Here is an 18,395-nt window from a genome sequence, read left to right as displayed (position 1 = left end):
TGTGCTGAATTAAAAACAGCTGGAAGAGAACCTAGGTCTGTGAACTTTGGTCTGCTGGGCCAGCTGCACACAGCACAAGTCACAGCGAGGCACTTTGGTCTACTCCTTCAAGCTGTGTGAGTAATGAGCAGAACTTGCTGAAGAAGAAACTGTGAGGGACTAGTTGGAAGAGGAGAGAACAACATGTAATACCCAAGCACCTCCTTAATAAAAGCTTTCACCAAATGAAGACCTGAGACTCCCAAAAGACACCTTCAGGTGTCTGCATCTTCCCAGGCCTTGGCATTTCGACATTTCTTACTGCAGTCAAGCTGCTCTGTTGCAAGCATGAGTCAACGCCTGCATCTTCTGGCTCCAGAAGAAAGAGACTGCTCTAATTTGTGTGTGTGTAAGCTGGGTGAGAGCAGAGGGAGGCGTTCAGTCACAGCACAGCACACGCTGCTCTGCCAGGCTGCTGGGTGGTTAATGCACGGCCACTGTCCTGCCTTAGCCTGCTGAGTCACAAGTACCACAGCCCAGCTCTGCTACCTTTCATGTGAGGCCTCAGAAAAAGGGCTTTGTAAATCGTTTTTGTTGCCTTCCAGTACAAAGCTCACATCCTCTGTGTTATTTACTGCAGATTCCCAGCTCTGGATAGAGTGCTCTGACCCAAACTGGGTGTTTCTGGCCAGAACTGCTTGTGAATACACACACCACGTAACACAGGAAGAAGGATTTCAGTTCATCTGTGCTCACTTGGGCATGTTTGCTGCCTGGGAAAAAAAACTGGCAGGCTTCCCACTGCTATGCAATGGTCTGTGAAGGCTCCTGTCACCTGGGACTCACATGCTGATGTGTGAGTGAAGAGAGCAGCAGCCAGGATTCAGGGGGGTTCAGCATGATCCTAATAAACTCTGTCATGCTACTAGTGTTGAGAAGGGAGAGCTGAACAGAAACTGGCTCAAGAACTACTGACAGCTTCTTTCCAAAAGCTAGAAAATGTCATTTTCATGAGCCTCTCCTTCATGCCAAGGCACAGAACAGATTTCAAAGGGCTTCTGTCTGGGTTTATGCAGGATTTACCAGCCTCTTAAATTTATTCTGCACTCAAATCCAGCTTCCTTGATAAAGGAAGATAATATTAGCTTCTATGAAATACCACATCATCATCATCTCACATCCCACACAAAGCCTTAGCCTGAGGATTTCCGGGCAGGCACAGTTCATCCAAAGCAATTGAAGGTAGTTGAGGGGTCATGGGACCGAGTCACATATGCGTTTCCTTTCTTCTCCCCATGCCCCCGATGGAGCTTCTGCTCCTGAATTGCTCTTTTGCAACAGCGTAAACAAGTGAATGTTTGGGGCTCAGGAGAGAGCTGTTGCCTGCGGAAGCAAGCTTGTTTTGCCTTTCTCAGTTTGTCTTTAGAGAGCTAGCATCCTATAGGAAGGAAAAACAGCAGAACATCTCAGAACTGCGGGTTTGGGGAAACAGCATCCATCATCCACACATAACAGTTCCAGCTACCGGTGTTTCTTGGTGAAAGGAGAACAAGCACTGCCATCCCTTTTTCCCAGCTGACAAAACAGATAGGGAGGCAGTGATTGCCAAGCAGGGTTTACTGGGAGTTAGCAGCACAGATAGAACGCTGGACTTCCAACCCTCGTGATTCAGCTTCGGGGCCATGCTTCTCCCACTTGAATTACTATTTTTCAGTAAGATCCTAGAATTCATCTCTTTCCCTGATAACAATCAGTAGACTTTAAGTCTGCAGAAATTAATCTAGACTTACTGCAAACGCTGAACAAAATGAGTGCTTTTCATTAACACCTTTGCCATTGCTAATGAAAATAAAAAGAGAGTGGATGTGGAGACAAGCACCAGCAGCTCAACTTTTATTGCACTCTGCTTCTGAAGTCCATTCAAGAGGAGGACAGCGGGACAAAAATAATTACAGGGGTCTTTCTACACAAAAGAGGCAGCTATTTAGAGGCAGGAGAAGTCATTTGAATGTCAATGAAATAACCATTAAAAGGCTGAGAAGCATTGCCATTTATTAAAAGATCTAAAGAACGGTTGCACGCACTAAAGCGATCTTCTAGGTAGGAGTTGTTAATTTGGTATAAAAACCTATTAGGGAGAGGGCAGAGCATAATTAAACAGGAGACAATACACACCGTGGAAAGGACAGGGGGTTTGGAGTTTCACAGCCTCTGATTTCATGTTTCTACATGAAATACTGCCCTCCGAAATCTCTCCTTAGTAACCTCTCTGCACCTCCAGCTCCCGCCGTGTCCTGCGTTTCGTTTCCAGCCGCGGTCTCCTGCAGCCTGGCGAGGAAGGTAAAACAAGGTTACGGACTCGAGTGCCCTCCCACTCTTCCCAGCCTCACAGCAATCCTTCTTCCGAGAAAGCCTCTCATCAATGCCACTCCTTAATTGGCCCGAGAGCCCCTCTTTAAACAAAGCTCTCATCTCCCACAGGGCCGAGCTCTTTCTGCTCTTCTGGCAGAGCTAAACCCAGACAAGGATGTGCCGTTTACCACCCCCCATTCAAACACACAGGGGAGAAGCGAGCTGGCTCCAGGAGCTGTTGATGTTCTGTGGGTGGATTTGCAGGTAGGATGGGCTTCTTCTGGAGAAAAACATCTCCCTACGTGTAAGCCTGGCAGGTTGTGACTTCAAGCAAAAGTGTAAGATGCTAGTAACGCTGCTCAGTAACAAAAACAGGGTCGGTGAGAGACCTTGGACAGATTCTGCACTCGTGAGCATGAGGTAAACCAGACTGTTAAGTACATACTTTGTTACAGATAAAGATTTCATGAGTTAGACTGGAAAGAACCTTGTGCTTCACTTTCTGATTTTAACACAATCCTGTAACATTCAAGTGCAGCACAGCTTTAGCCGCTTCTTTGGGGCTAACTCTGGTGTTTCACTACCTGCCCACACGCTGCCAGGCACGTAAAAGTGACACACAAAATGAATCCCGTATTTTCCTTCCCTCAGCTGTCACTCTGAGGCATTGCAGCTCTTTATGTACTCAAGTAAGCCATAATACCAGACTAAAAAGTAAATACCAATGCCTACAGCACGACTAAGCAGCAGCAGCTCACTATCTCCCATGACACCCACGAGGCACAGAACTCTCCACTGATAAATATCAGCATTTAAAACACTTTGTTCTTTCTGCTTTATTTAGCCATCACACAAATACAAGAGCACTCAGAACCCATCCAGTGGAACTCACAAGATAAACCTCCTCAGTTTTAGATTCTCATGAAGCCAACCAAAACACACGTGTGCAGACATGGGGAGAGGGCAGCAGGGCCCTCACGAAGTAAGGGGTGGCACTGAACTGCAGCCAGAAGTAAAATGCAGTAGAAAAATCAACTGGTTAGGATGGAGCTGTTCAGCAGCAACGCTGGCCACTGAACAGGTTCACACTGTACCATTCCATTGACTAAATACCAGCACCACCCCTTTCAGCTGCAAATCTGAAGCATGCAGAGGGAGGGAGTCTGACCCCAGCTACCCAAGAACACAGGGTAACAGAACAGTTACTCCACTGTAACTTAAAGCAGATCTGGCCCTCTGAAACGAGATAGAAATGTTTTGCTTGAAAAAGACCTTTAAGATCATCAAGTCCAACCATTCTCTGAGTCTACCAAGTCTGGTGCTAAACCATGTCCCTCAGGACCACATCCCTGCCTCCCTGAAACACCTCCAGGGATGGGGATTCAATCACTTCCCTGAGGAGCCTGTTCCAGTGGCTGAGAACCCTTTCAGTCAGGATGTTTCTTCTCCTATCCAACCTAAACTTCCCCTGGTGCACCTTGAGGCAGTTTCTTACGCTCATATCCTGCTGGAAGCCGACTGAGGTGACAACTGTGCTTTTCACTTCCCCAGCAACTGAACCCACCACCACTCCAGGGTCTAACTTGACTCTTGCAGCCTCCCCACTCTCAAGTTTGCTCTAAAGCACATACTGCTCCTTTTGGAAGAGATAGCCTAATGGTTCTGAGATGTAAGTAAACATCCACTCGGGGCCAGAAGACGACCACCAAATCTACCAAACCACTGAAGAAGAAACAGAAGTTGGGCTCTTAGCTAAAGCTGCTCAGGCTGGACCAGCTGATTTGTCAACGCTTTGTTCAGAAACAGTAAGACTCCGACATAGCTTGCAAAAAGAGCAACTCTTTATAGGACATCCCAGTGCCAAAACACTAACAGAACCCACAGCCTGTCAATGCTGAGAAGAGTGGGCTTGGCAAAATGAGTAACTAAACTTGGCTGCTGCTAACAAGAACAGGTGATCTCTCCTCCAAAAGAAAAAACAAAGACCCCAAAAGGTGGTCTGGCACGCTCAGGACAAACAAAACACTGGCAATAAACCATTTACAGAAGTGATTCAAATGCTCAGCATGGACCTAACACAAGTGTTAACAACCACTATTATCATTTTATTTTTTAACAACTTCAACAGCTATTAAAAAAAATAAACCAACCAAACAATACCCCAACCTAATACAAAAATGTAGAAAACAGAAAGGAAAATCCCAAGAGACAGTTTTTAGACAAACTGAGTTAAGATGAAGCTGTACCTTTGTCCCAGTCATTAAGAACTTCAACTTTAAGCGTGGCAGAACCCAGCTCAGCTAGGTTTTTTAGGTTTCCCCACCCTCACTAGAGAGTCAGTTCTTAGAAGGCTCCAATCTCAGTCCCCCAGGGTCTGTATGGTTTGCTAAGGCTTGCTGACTGCGTTGGTGCCGACGGGCTCAGCACGTTGGGGGAGAGCAGGTGGAAGGAGCCAAATGAAAAGGGGAATGCAGACAGGGACGCCATGGAGGAGAGCAGAGGAGGAGACAGTTTGGTAGTAGATGTGACCACGGGGAGCACTGGTCCAACGCTGCCATTTGGGGGCACTCTGAGTGAGGAAGTCTCAGCATGTGGGGCGGCAATTCTGGTCGGGTGATGCGGTTCTGTGGGAGACGCTGTAGCGGTGGTGTTACCGTGCCCATTTTGAGCCAGCAGCAAGGGGTGAGATATGTGGGGGTGATGTCCAAAGGCACTGCCCCAGGGAATGTGTCCAATGCCGGTGTGTGCGCTGCTTGCTGCCTCCCGTTGCGAGGCGTAGTTATTGAGGTGAGAGACGAGCCGGACGCGCAGCGGGTCAGAGGCATCCAGCCCCTCGATGATACTCAGGTACCGAGCCACCTCGGCCAGGCACTCTCGAAAGCCCAGGCTCCGGTAGTCCATCGCCAAAGCGTGAGCATCAAAGTAACCTATGGGTAAAAGAACAAACAGGGGAGTCCTACCAGGCTGTTTTCTAGTCATTGTCTATACGCAGCCTCCCCACTCCACCCTCCCCTATAAGCATATTTCACTTGGATGTGGTTAGTACTCCCAGCCATAGATTAGCTGCCAAGCTCCTCTCTTTTTCTTTCTGTCTAACAAGCTTTTCTTTTGTATCTGTGCTGCGATGCTGCAAGTCCCAAGACCAGTTGCAGAGTCCCCTTTTTAATCTGAAACTGCACACTGGCACTGAAGGAAAGTACTTTTGTCCTTCCATGTCTCCTTGGTGCAAGCAGAACCACAGCACAGTGACAACACATGTCCTGAGTTATCAGAAGGGACTTCTGCAGGCAACCTACTGTTCTCCTCAAAGTGCATTTCACCACTTTGGCCAATTCTTGTCACCACTTACTTCATTTGGTTGCTGGGGTTTGGGGTTTTTTTGTAGCTTCTATTCTGAATGTTCAGAAAGTTTGAGAGGCAAAACATTTGGCAGCAAGATAAACTTTGTATTTTCCATGTTACCACAATCACAACGCTCAGATTTGTAATCACCATCCCCTTACCACACGGCACAATGTTTTGGTACAGAAGAGAGTCCTCGCTTCCTGACAAAACACAGGATTCCCACTCACTCCCTCCACAGCACACTGCACCACAAACGCCAGGGAATGGCGAGCTGCTGTCAGGCACAAAACTTTACCTTTCCCTCCTGCTGTATGCAGCATTTTCAAGTGATCGACAGTCATCTGCAGAATCTCGGCTTTTTCCAGCTTGGCTGATCCCTAGGAGAGGAGGGGAAGTAGGAAACCTTTCAGGCAGAGCCAGAGAATGCAGAGAGGGGCAAGCCTTGCTCCGGGGCAGAAGGCGAAGCGGGGCGGGCGGGTGGGGGGGGCGGAGGGAGAGTGGGGGTTTCCTCGGGCACTACCTGCTTCTCGAAGGCGCTGGGCACCAGCCTCCTCAGCTCGGACAGGCTGTTATTGATGCGATCGCGGCGGCGCTTCTCGATTATCTAGGACAGAAAGCGGGGGTCAGGGGAGGGCGGGCCGGGGCTGAGGGGACCCGCGGTCGCCTGGCAGACACTCACCCCTCGGCGTCTCTTCCTGGCCAGGATCTGCGAGGTGGTGGAAGGAGACATGGAGCCCGCGGCCGAGCTCAGCGCCCTGCGGAGAGCAGCGGGACACCGGTCACCACGGGGCTTGGGGGGCAAGGAGGTATCGGGACTCTGCGAGTCTGAGGGAAGGGTCACCGGGCCGCCTCACGGCTCCCACTCCCGCTGTGCTCACCCATTCTCGTCCGCGCTTTCCTTCTCCACCTCGACGGCCTCGTCCAGCTCCTCGCTGTCTGACGAGCTGTACTCGGGGTGCGCCCGCTTGACAGCGGCGGCGGGGCGAGGGCGGCCGGCGGGGAGACGGCGGACGGGCCGCGGGAGGAGTGCGCCCAGTGCGCGCCCTGCGCCTCGCCCGGCGCCTGTCTCGCCCATGGCGCTCCTACCGGGAAACGACGGGCACAGACAGACGGACAGGCAGCCGCGCCGTGCCGAGCCGAGCCGTGCCGTGCCAAACCGAGCCCAGCCGAGCCGAGCACAGCGCCGCGCAACACGCCCGCCGCCGCCCGCCCGCCGCCCAGCACCGCCACGCGCAGCCCCCGCCGCCCCCATTGGCCGTCGGCACCCCAACCTCAACCAATTGCCGTCAGCCGGTGGCTGGGCCCCGCCCCCATGGCGGCCAGCAGGGGCGGCGGGGGCCGTGGGAAAGCGGTGCGGGGGGGCCCGGCGCGGCCCCCGCTGCCCGAGCCCTGCGGGCTGATGGAGGCCAAGGGCCTCTGCCCGGCCCGGCCCGGCCCGGCCCGGCGCGGCTCCCGGGCGCTTAGGCTGGGCCCTGGGCGTGCTGCGGGGGCAGAAGGGGAAGCTGAGCGGGAGCAGTTATGCCCTTTCGGAAACAGGAGTTGAGTGGGAGGCTAAAGGCCGAGCGCTGCAGCGGCTGAAACTGAGGGAGGGAGCTTGGCTTTGCTGGCAGTGCGGCGGAAACCAAGGTGCTCTGACTGCGCCTTTCTAAAGGCCAATCTGCCACCAGAATCCTTCCCCTGTCACCCCTCTGCCAGACAGAATCCTTCTGTTGTCTTACCTATGCCAGCTGAATCCTCCCCTTGCCTTCTGCCCCTGTATTATGGAGGTGTAGAGAAGCAGGGACGGATTTTATGACAATGGAAGTAGAGGCTTTGACGTGCTGGCGAGGAGGAAGGGATGGAGGAAAGGTCTCTGTGTGTGCAGCGTTGTGGCTGGCACGCTCGCCGTGACCCCATGCTGCTCAGGGCTCTGAGCCTGGCTGCCCTGTTCCCCCAAAGTGCCATTTTCCCAGCACAAGTCCTCTTCCTTCTGCAGCTTTCTCAGACTGAGGTGCTGGCAAAGTGGGGCAGGTGAAATGAAGGGATACTCTTTGAGGTGGTTTCACAGTAATTAAATCTTTCATTTACATGAAGCCTTTTAACTGAGGCTCCTTTTCTGAGTTGATTCTTCCGCATTTTGGAGTCAGAGGAGCTGGAGGATAACCAAGATGTGCACAGTGTGACAGTGAAGAACCAGTGGACCAAGGTTTCCCCGTTTCAAGCCTTCAGCCTCCCACTCAACTGGGCAAAAGTTGCTGGCACGGAGTTACTCGCCCATAGTTTTGCACACCCTCTGCTGGGAAGGGAAATGGAAGCAAGCATCAGGCCAAAGGTAGTAAAAGAGCTGCAGTTAAGATAGAAGCAATCCTGCAGCCCCCTCTAAGTAGCTAACAAAAGGCAGTGGAAATGCTGTTCCTGCATTACATTTTTCATAAATCCATCCTTTCTGCAGTGCTATAATTAATCCTGTGTCAGCACTTCTGTTCCATCCACCTTGCCAGCCTCTCTGTGCTGTGAAACATCTCTGCCTGCACCACTTAACTTTTACAGGACCAAAAGCCAGGTCAGTGGAACACACAGTGACACTGATGCCTTTTTGGCCTTCAGACTACACAGCTGACTTCTCCTATCCAGGCATGTGTTGTATCTTCTTCCTACACTGGGGATAAAAAGCCATTTGCAAAGGAAGTTAGTTGGCATTAAGTATTCATTACTTGTGAGTACAGAGCTGGCCACCCAGCTTCCCAGCAGTCAGATCCTGGAACTGCCTGCCTTCCCCATCTGTAGATGGGACCAGGCAGGCTCCAAAGATGGTTCTGGAGCTTGTAGGCACTGACTTTTCTGAGTGACTTACAGGAACAGGCAGGCAGAGTGTAGCTGGGCCTCAGTGCAGGCAATTGCGGTTGGCTATCAGCTGCCATGGGGAGATAAGAGGTGTTTGCCTATGCGTGGTTTCAATCATCCCATCCAGCACTAGCAGGAACAGACAGAAAACCAGCTTGAAATCACACATGCTCTTTTGGTACTGAACAGGGCTTGATCTTCAGCATTGGTCTAATTGTTAAGCATGGCCTGAAGGGAAGTTTTATTGGCCAGAAGTTGGCAACACAGAAGCTGAGACAGCACTGGAAGTGAGGATGCCAGTACAAAGTAAAGCAGTTGCAGCTAAGCTTTGAGACTTGCAGGAACTGTTGGTCACAACTGTCCCTCAGAAGGGAGTGGTGTTCCTTTTGTGTGCTCCAACCTCCCTTTTCTTTGTGGAATGCCTCCTATGGTGATTTTGGTGCTAGTCAAAGTCTGACTGAAAGGGACTTGTTTATTGCTGCTGCAGGCTTCCCTCCAGAGCAGACCTGCCACTGCTGACCCTTGCTCTAGTGTGAGCACTAAATTAACTCCCATCCCCTTCCTTTAGGTCTTCTCTCCCAGGGGAGCGAGTGCTTTGAAGAGTAATCCTGTCAACCTGTCACTCTCAGTCCCGGAAACTCAGCGTTACTATGGCTACCGTGCCCAATTCAACCGGTGGCTCTGGCACTTGCAGACAGGCACAAACACTGATGCTCCCCTACGCCCCTCCTGCCCCACGTAGATCAAGCTGCAGCATCAGCTCTGCAAGCACGAAGTTGCTGCTCCACGTCTTGTACTGTTTTTTTTTTTCACTGCCTTTGAGCTGAATGTGTGGATTTTGGGTGTCACTGACATTTCAGCTATTGCAGATTGGATGGGAGCCCCTGAGAAGTGAAGAGGAGGGACAGGAGAGTTTTTTAGACATCTTGCATGACATGTTGGCAGTACTGTGAGTGTAAATGTGTTTTCTCAGGAGATCAATGCTGAAATTCATAGTATCATAGTATCAGTCAGGGTTGGAAGGGACCACAAGGATCATCTAGTTCCAACCTTTCCGCCATGGGCAGGGACACCCCACACTAGATCAGGCTGGCCAGAGCCTCATCCAGCCTGCTCTTAAACACCTCCAGGGATGGGGCCTCAACCACCTCCCTGGACGACCCATTCCAGGGTTTCACCACTCTCATGGTGAAGAACCTCCTCCTCACATCCAGCCTGAATCTCCCCACCTCCAGCTTCATTCCATTCCCCCTAGTCCTATCACTACCTGAGATCCTGAGAAGTCCCTCCCCAGCCTTCCTGTAGGCCCCCTTCAGATACTGGAAGGCCACAAGTCTGTACATCTCTCAGGTCCAGATACCCAGCTCAGAAGTTAGGCTTGGCTGCTCTCTAAGCACACTGGCCCCAGGTTCTGCTGTGCAGATGCTGTGCACCTTTGTGTTGGACCAACCACTGCAGCAGAAGGGCATAAAAATTACACACTCACACTCTTGTGCATCTGTAGTGATGTCCAGGTCATCAAAGCATTTCTGTCTTCAAGCTGGCCAAGGATGGGGATAATTTTTACTTCAAAGTCCTTATTGTAAGTGGAGTGCCTCAGCTGCAACACTTCTCCTGCAGCACAGGTTTCAGCTGTCATGTTTTGGAAGTAATCTTTAGCTATAAATAAGCAAGAGCAGCACTGTCAGCATATTAACAGCAGCAGCGCAGACAGGGTTCTCTTCTGCATGACTCCTAACAATGCAGGTAGTCTCTGCATTTACCTGATTAGTTTTCAGCTCATCTCCAAAACCTGGCCTGGGCTATAAATGTGTAGAAGGCTAATCTGTGATGAACACACACTCAGGGTGCTGACAGACACAGCTACCTCACATTCACTGTACTGTCTGACTGAGGGGGGCACAGGCAGACTGGATATTTTATCACCTGCTTTCATTTCCAATCAATTCATCCCTTTTTATGCAAGATCCTGTCTGAATCAAGTCTCTTACAGACAGAAGCTTCTTCCACTGGACACCCTTCTTCCCTTCCCAAAGCACAGGTTGTCCTGTGGGCTGGGGGACAAGGTACCACAGGGGAGATGACACCAGCTCATGATAGTGAACAGATGCAAAAGGAGGCTGATTTGGGGTGGCATAGCATAGGAAACTCTGATTTGCTTTACAGCCACCTTTGCTCTTAATTATAGGAAAAGGACATAATGTCCATGCCTGTAAGAGTGCACCTTGTGTGGAAAGTCACACCAAATTCACTAGCAGGTTACTGGCAAGACAACCTCCATCAGCACTGCCAAATGCTAGAAGGGTCACCTACAGGCACCATCCCACCAAGATGACAACTTCACTGTAGCTGGGCAGTTTCACAGTACAGTGTGCAGTGGATATCACAGAGTAAAACCCTGGGTTTCTTTTTGCTGACCTTTTCCAACCAAGCCTTCTGCAGTTTGCCAAATTGTTTTCCTTCTGTTCTGCAGTACTTTTCTCATCATGGGGCTGAGGACTAATCACACAAACTTGCTCTGGTTTCCTGCTGTCAAAATCCTCCCAGTCCCTCCAGGACCAGCCCGGCTTAGCCATTTTTCTTGTGTAGTTTTGCAGTGCTCCAGTAGCAGTGTTCAAACCAGGGGTTGTGTTACACAGTGATGTATGGAAGTGCCTGCTCCAAAGAGGTTACATTCTGAGACCTACTTTGAGTTTTCTTTGTCAGTAAGATGCAGCTTTGAGAAAGCTGCGGGAGAGAAAACAACTCAGGCCTCTTCTGTTCCACCACACAGCCTGTTAGTGGAAGGTGTGCTCTTTCATGGGGAAAGCCTGACTTTTGGGCAAATGGATACAATCATACTTTTTTTTTCCCTAACAAGTTTCCAAGAGCTAAATTCCGTTGTGCAAAACCAAAGATGAAAGCTGCGTGCACCCTGTAGCTGTCGGTAAGCACTGTTTGAAACAAAGCAAATCAAAGTGGTACTTCGTTGCTTTTGAAGGTACCAGCTTTGGTGACCATCACACAGGCAACTTAAATGCAAACAGCAGCTATTGCCTACCTGACATGGTGAGCACTGACTCCTGGAAAAGTGTCTCTTTTATTTTCTGTCAGATGATAACTTGTATTCACCTCACCTTTCTGCCACTGCATTTACAAGACACCTTCTGTCCCACAGCAGTCAGCCACCTGAGCAGAATTTAGACCTGGGGAAACAACCACTGCACAAGACACCCCCCAGCTAGAGAGTGATGAACTGTGAGGGGATGTTTAGCATGTGCAATGAGAGTGAGAAAGTGCCATGGATTTTTAATTGCTGCAAGATGGTCAGGGCTTGGGCTGAGGTTTCATCATGGACATCCTGGCAAAGTAACCTGATTTGCCTGCTTCAGATAAAATACAGACTAAGCTTGACTGCTTCAAATGTGAAACCTTATTCCAGGCATACAGAGAGCATCTGGACATTAGAGGCTATCAAAATCAAATCCTATCATCATTTGTTACTTCCATTATGTTATGGAATACCAGGATAAAAATAAGCAGGAGCAGAGAAGCACCACTCTGATTTTACCAGAACAGTTTAGACACTGAACCTACTTCTTGTCAGGGAAACTGTTATTTCCTAAACAACCCACGTGTGCATCAGCATCTGACCTGAGGGGTTTTGACTCCAAATGGAGGGGTTATAAAGCAGCTCATTTTGAGATTCAAGCCAATTTTGAAGAGCCACAAAAACACAGTAGCAAAATAGCAATGCCCCCTGCTGACACTGAGGGTCTTATCTTTTGGGATGCCTTATTTCACTCCTGTTCCAGTACTTAAGAACTGGGTTTCAGAAAGTCCAACACTTGTGGACCCTGCGGAGATGACCAGCATAGCACTGCAAAACCAATACCCTGCATGGCTCCACTGTTCTCAGAGTGACCTTCATTTCATCTTTTTAGTTTTTTTTTAAGAAGAAAAATTATTCCAGGAGAAATAGTTTTCTTCCAAAATAGTTCCCACCTGAAAGATTTATCCCAGATCATCTCAGTTATAGGGAAACAGGAGCTAAACTGAGCAGCAAACCCGGTCAGCTACAGCAGTAACTTCCCATGGATGGCCAGGCTTCCTTTTTGATTCACCCTGCTGCAGCTGCAATAAGCCCCCCTCCTGTTTGCCTGTCACAAAAAACAAACACCAGGACATGCCTCTGGGTACATAGGTACCCGAGCACTGCCATGCTGTGGTGAGGAGCTCTGTATGGTGGGTGTTAATGGCAGTGCTCTGAGGCGATGCTCTCGGGGCTGAAACCACAGCAAATGTGCTTAATCCCTCACAATGGCTCTGCTATAATCTGCCTACAAGCTGTGGTCGGCCAGGGAGCAGTGCCTACTTCTCACATATATAACATATACCAAACATATTCAGCTTGGCAGGAAGACAAGAAGCTGGAAGTGTCACACGGGAGCCCAGCCCCCTGACAGCATGAGACATGTGCTTGTAAGCTGTCTCAAGGAGGATATTTGATTGCCCTCTTTCTTCTTCTGCCTCTCTCCCAACAAAAGTGGAGTGACCTCCCCTCATGACCTGGCAAGTGCTGAAATTCCCCAAACACATTTTTCTGTTGTGCCCCAGCGCTGAACAAAAGGGAACGAAGCGGCCTCAATATACTTGGAAGGATGGAATGAAAATAATAGCCGGCTCTCGCTGCTCCTGCAAACGCGGACCAGCACGTCCTGCCCGGCACAGTGGGAGCTGCCTCCCACCCTCCTCTGCAGCGCTGCCGGCAGCTCTCTGGGATTTATACCCTCATTTATTTATTTATTTATTTATTTATTTGTGCCTTTCTTTATTTATTTATTTGCAGAAGGGCGGGCGGGCGGGAGGAGGAAGAGGGGGGTCTATGTAATTGCAGTTTACACTGCGTTCCCACGCTACTATTGTTTGTGACTTTGTTTCCCATTCCCATCACGTGTGCTAATTAGTTGGAGCTGCTGGCTAGCTGGGAGGCGTGTGTCTGGAGTAAATGCAGAAAGATCACTTCCTGGAGGGATCTAGGCAATCTGAACAATTCTGTGCTTTACTTTCAAGCCTCTCCCTCCCCCTGGCTTTTACCACTCGCGGAAGGGAGAAGAAGTGCCGATTGTCAAGCGTTAGCCAGGGGAAAGGCACAGCTTTTCCCTTCTGAAAAGGAGCACCTCGCCGAGGCAAGGAAAATTGGGCTGGAAAGAAGATCTCATCTCTGTGTAACTAACAAACCTGATTTATTTTATTATTTTAATACTTTTTTTTCTCCCTCCAGACATCCCCAGTGTCTTTCTGTTGTGGCTAAGAAGGCAAAAACAGCATTTAAAAAAAAATCCTCAGGTTCTTGTAGCCTGCCCTTAGGAAGTGAGTCAGATTTGTATGGCCAGGCTAAAGCTAGCCTCTGCCATGGCTTTGCAAAACAAAATAAACTCCAGAGAGGGGAGAATTACCTGAGTCATGGCATTTGGTTATTATTGCAGGCGTCAGACAGCAGGGCCAAATCATATGGCAAGACCAAGTACCTGCACAGGATCAGGTTTCAGACTCAACATTTGATTTGGTTTAGTTCTGGTTTGGGTGTTTTTGTTTGTTTGTCAGCTCTGCAGTTAAATCCTCCTACCCATCACCCTGGCTGAGCACACTGCAGCCTCCTCAGATTGTGCAGGCAGCATGCAGCCCACACAGGCACTGGGCTAGACATCCTCTGGTGGGAGCTGGCAGAGCCACACCAACCAACCCCTGGTGTCACATCAGAAACCTTGACTGAAACCTCAGGGCTTGCTGACTGAAGAGGATAGGTTTCAGTCCCATTTCAACCCTGGGCAACTGGCTTGGGTGCTTAATGCCTGTGTTATCATCACAGCCAGGATCAGCGAAGACAGGTGTGTTCAGGAGGAGGCAGGTCCTAAACTGTTACAATCATAGAATCATAGACTTGGTTGGAAAAGACCTTTGAGATCATCGAATCCAACCATTCTCTAACTCTACCAAGGCTGGTGCTAAACCATGTGCTTCAGCACCACATCTCTGCCTCTCTGAAACACCTCCAGGGATGGGGATTCAGCCACCTCTCTGGGGAGCCTGCTCCTGTGTTTGAGAATCCTTTCAGTGAAGAGGTTTCTTCTTACATAAAGTCTGAACTTCCCCTGCCACAGCTTGAGGCCTTTTCCTCTCATCCTATGTCTTGTTACTAGGGACAAGAGACCAGACCTCACCTCACTCCAATCTCCTTTCACTCCCAACAAATGGGGAGTGCCAAGAGCTCACACAGAAATGTGAGAAGGTCTAAGACTGCATTTGCTTCACTTGGAGCAGGCAGAAGGCTGTAAAAGCAGAGGTTTGCTGCTGATAACCATAGCCTGAAGAAATGGTTCTCAGTCTGCCCTGTTGCTGTGGGATTGCAGCTAGGCAAAAACCTGCACTTTCATCCCTGGGGAAGTCCCAATATTTCTCCACTTTCATTTTGTTTTTCCTTGGGTCAGGCAGAACTGAAGTATCTTAAGTCTATTTGTGTTGGGGTTTTCCTGTCCTCCCTGTAGGGAAAACAAGCCCTAGTTTTTGGAAACAGTGAAACACTTTCCTGTGAGTCAGCTCAGCTTTAAAGGGCATCTCTTTGAGAGTGACATTTATACTTGGATGTTGTCACCTATAGAATTACAGAACTATAAAATTCTTTTGGTTGGAAAAGTCCTGCATCAAGTCCAACCATTCTCTAACTCTGCCAAGGCTGGTGCTAAACCCTGTCCCTCAGCACCGCATCTCTGCTTCTTTGAAACACCTCCAGGGATGGGGATTCAAACACCTCCCTGGAGGGCCCAGAACCTTTTCAGTGAAGATGTCACCTCTAATATTCAGCCTAAACCTTCCCTGGTGCAACCTGAGGCCATGTCTTCTCATCCTATGACTTGTTACTAGGGAGAAGAGACCAACACCCACCTCACTCCAGTCTCCTTTCAGGAAGATGTAGAGATCTTTCCTTGGCCTCTTTTCCTCTAAACTGAACAACCCCACTTCCCTCAGCTGCTCCTCATGAGACTCCTCACAGGATCCCTTGTCTGGGTTACCTGTCACATGATACTCTCTTCAGCTCAGGGTACAGGAAAATACTTTGAATTTCTCAAGGTAGAATAGAATAGAATAGAATAAACCAAGTTGGAAGAGACCTTCAAGATCATCACGTCCAACCTATCATCCAACACCACCTAATCAACTAACCCATGAAACCAAGCACCCTGTCAAGTCTCCTCCTGTACAGGTACAAGCTGGCTAGGGGGCCCAGAGCAAGGCTGGGTCATTCTCCTGCTGTGGAAGGAACTAATTGACAGTCAGTGTGCCAGGCTTCAAAGCTGGCATCTTCATCCCATCATACACATCCTACTTTCTGTTGGTAACCACTTCTGCCATTTACAAACACTTCACATCTAATTGCTTTGCTAGGTAAATTGGGGAAATATTTGCAGTCTAGCATTTGATGAGATAAGGAGCTAGAATTTCAGGAGAGATGCGATCCCGTACCTGGTGACCCAGCCCTCTGCAGATGTGTGGGCACTTCTGGTGCTCCAGTGGGTCACAAAGCACTGACTGCCTTGCAGTCAGGTTCACACACTGAGAACGTGGAGAAGCCTAACAAGACAAAGACTTTCAGAACCCACCCTGTTTCATGGCCTGCTTTACTCAGGAAACAGGTGGCAGGCAAGGCAGGCAGCTCATAAAAATATGAAGGGCGTTTGCATGTGCATGGTGAACTTCACTAGTCCACTAAATAACCCCTGACTTGGCCCCAGCTTTGTATCTGTGGCAATCATGGCAAGCAAATAGTCTTGAGCAGTGTCCTGTTGGGTCTTCCTTTTCCTGGTGGGAAGCAACCCTCTTCCTGGGAATGGCTACAGAACTACTGAGAGGAAAGCTAGGCTTTAATGTAGCACTGACAGTCTACAGACTCTGCAGCTTTGTGCACCTGTGGTCCTCTGCTGGCTTTAAAGATGATCACTTATTATTATTTATTTCTTTGTTAATACACAGTTCACAAACTGTCCCAGGCACTGACCTCCCAGAGAGATGGCTAATCAGGCAGAATCTCACTGCAGGGAGTGGGGAGTGCTGCCTTCAGATATCTTTGTAAGGACTTGTAAGGACCACCAACATCTCTGCCCAAGTAACCTGAACCAAAGGGAAAATAATCTAGCAAAGCAGCTCTGTGCACTCTAACAATCACAAAACTTCATCAGAACTTACTCTAGTCTATGGTGGGGTGTTTTTTTTTTCAGGTCTTGAAACTCATTATTTATATTTAGAAATGAAAAAGCTCCAGCATGGACAAAAAAAAACCCACCCCAGCAACCCCAAACAACCCCAGCCCATCAGTGAGTCATTCAAAGCTCTCTGTTCTTTTTCCTGTTTTCTCACTGAATATGGAAAGCAGCTCATGATTCCTGCCCTGATATGCAAAGCCTATCTGAGACTGGCTTAGCTGCTTCTCTCAGAGTTCACAGCCGCAGTTGTCTGCAAGATTCGCTGCAAGGGCACAACACAGCTGCAGCTCAAAGAGAGGCTTCTGGGTGCATTGGCTGGGGGTAATTGCAAAATGCCTTGCAAAGATGCTCACCTCTTTTGGGGCTATATATTAAGTGAATGAGCTCATTTCACAACATCATAGAATCGTAGAAAGGATCTTTAAGATCATTGAGTCCAACCATTCTCTAACCCTACAGGTCTGCTGCTAAGCCACGTCCCTCAGCACCACCACATCTCCGCCTCTTTGAAACACCTCCAGGGATGGAGGTTCAAACACCTCCCTGAAGAGCCCAGAACCTTTTCAGTGAAGAAGTCTCTTCTAATATTCAACCTAAACCTTCCCTGGTGCAACCTGAGGCCATGTCTTCTCATCCTATGACTTGCTAGCAGGGAGAAGATTCCCGCTTTCTCTCTGTGTGTGCACTGGTACAGTATACTTAGTTATACACAAAAACATTTTAAATGGTGCTTTTCCATCCTTTCAGGTTTAATCAAACCTAGTTTCCATCCTGGTACTGGTCCAATACCTGCAGCTGCTGGTTCACTCCATGGTGCTGCTGCCTGCACCCAGAGGATGGCAGATGGGCCGGAGGCAGACTGTGCTACAGGCGCGGGCATGCTGGCTGCCCAGATTGACTCCTCTGTCATGGCCAACAGAAGACTAATCTCAGTCCTGCTTCTTTACCAGTTTTGCATTAAGCCTGTAGGATTTTGATTAGCTTAAATTTGTCATTTGTCAAAGGTGGTGGCTGTTGGCCAGCAGGCTTCAGCACTATTGACTGGAGAGTGACTGATTGATAGGAGGATAAACAGCCGGGTAGATAAATGAGATGGTTGCCAAAACTTGGTCACCAAAACACATCCATTTAAAAAAGAGTTTCCTTTGAGTACTGAAATGTTTCCCTGTGTATTAAGAGGAAGGAATGTTGCTGTAAACCTGATGGTCTAAATAAATGCCATGGAGGTTTTTTAGGAAGAGTCAATAACTTTAGATCCGTTTGTGTGCCCAGTTTATCCACTTTCTCAGTTATGTCACCTGGGCTAGTAAAAGATACTCCCTTTCTTTGCAAACTTTGCCTCTCTCAAGGATTTGCAAGACTCTTAGACACTGGAGCAATGGGCCTCAGAGTAGGTACACAGATTAGATAGTTAATCAGTCACTCACAGATGGGTTCTGAGATAGAAGAGCTTTCATATGCTCTCCTGGAGAGCTCTCAGGTTTGTGATGACTGAAAATGAGGGGGTGGTGGGATGGTTTCAGCACCACATTTACAACTACAGGAATGTAGAGCCCACCTTTAACTGGAAAATATTTGCATAAAGCCCTCAGGTAATATAAAGGGAACTGATTACTTTATACCATCTGGATTACAGCAAGCCAATATTGACTTCAG

General features: G+C 48.9%; 1 protein-coding gene across 6 annotated transcripts in view; it reads right to left on the bottom strand.

The window, feature by feature from the left end:
• Positions 1-1,843: 1,843 nt before the first annotated feature.
• HEY1 (hes related family bHLH transcription factor with YRPW motif 1) overlaps positions 1,844-18,395 on the bottom strand; it is a 54,706-nt gene continuing 38,154 nt past the window's right edge. For 2 of the 6 annotated variants that reach the window (XM_068158575.1, XM_068158574.1), the window contains exons 2-7: positions 7,395-10,158; positions 6,555-6,758; positions 6,356-6,431; positions 6,197-6,280; positions 5,972-6,053; positions 1,844-5,258 (exon numbers count right to left, since the gene is read on the bottom strand). In XM_068158575.1, coding sequence (XP_068014676.1) covers positions 4,675-5,258; positions 5,972-6,053; positions 6,197-6,280; positions 6,356-6,431; positions 6,555-6,751 — 1,023 coding nt within the window. In that variant the 5' untranslated portion in view covers positions 6,752-6,758; positions 7,395-10,158 and the 3' untranslated portion in view covers positions 1,844-4,674. Of the gene's footprint in view, positions 5,259-5,971; positions 6,054-6,196; positions 6,281-6,355; positions 6,432-6,554; positions 6,858-7,394; positions 10,159-18,395 lie in introns of those variants that run through there. The other 4 variants (XM_068158576.1, XM_068158577.1, XM_068158579.1 and 1 more) reach the window with 4 other exon arrangements.

Source organism: Melanerpes formicivorus, unplaced genomic scaffold, assembly GCF_026170545.1.
Source record: "Melanerpes formicivorus ecotype bairdi unplaced genomic scaffold, bMelFor1.0.p_v2 SCAF_40, whole genome shotgun sequence".
Classification (NCBI taxonomy): Eukaryota; Metazoa; Chordata; class Aves; order Piciformes; family Picidae; genus Melanerpes; species Melanerpes formicivorus.
The sequence above is the reverse complement of the archived record's forward strand: the minus strand, read 5'-3'. Positions and strand labels throughout refer to the sequence as shown.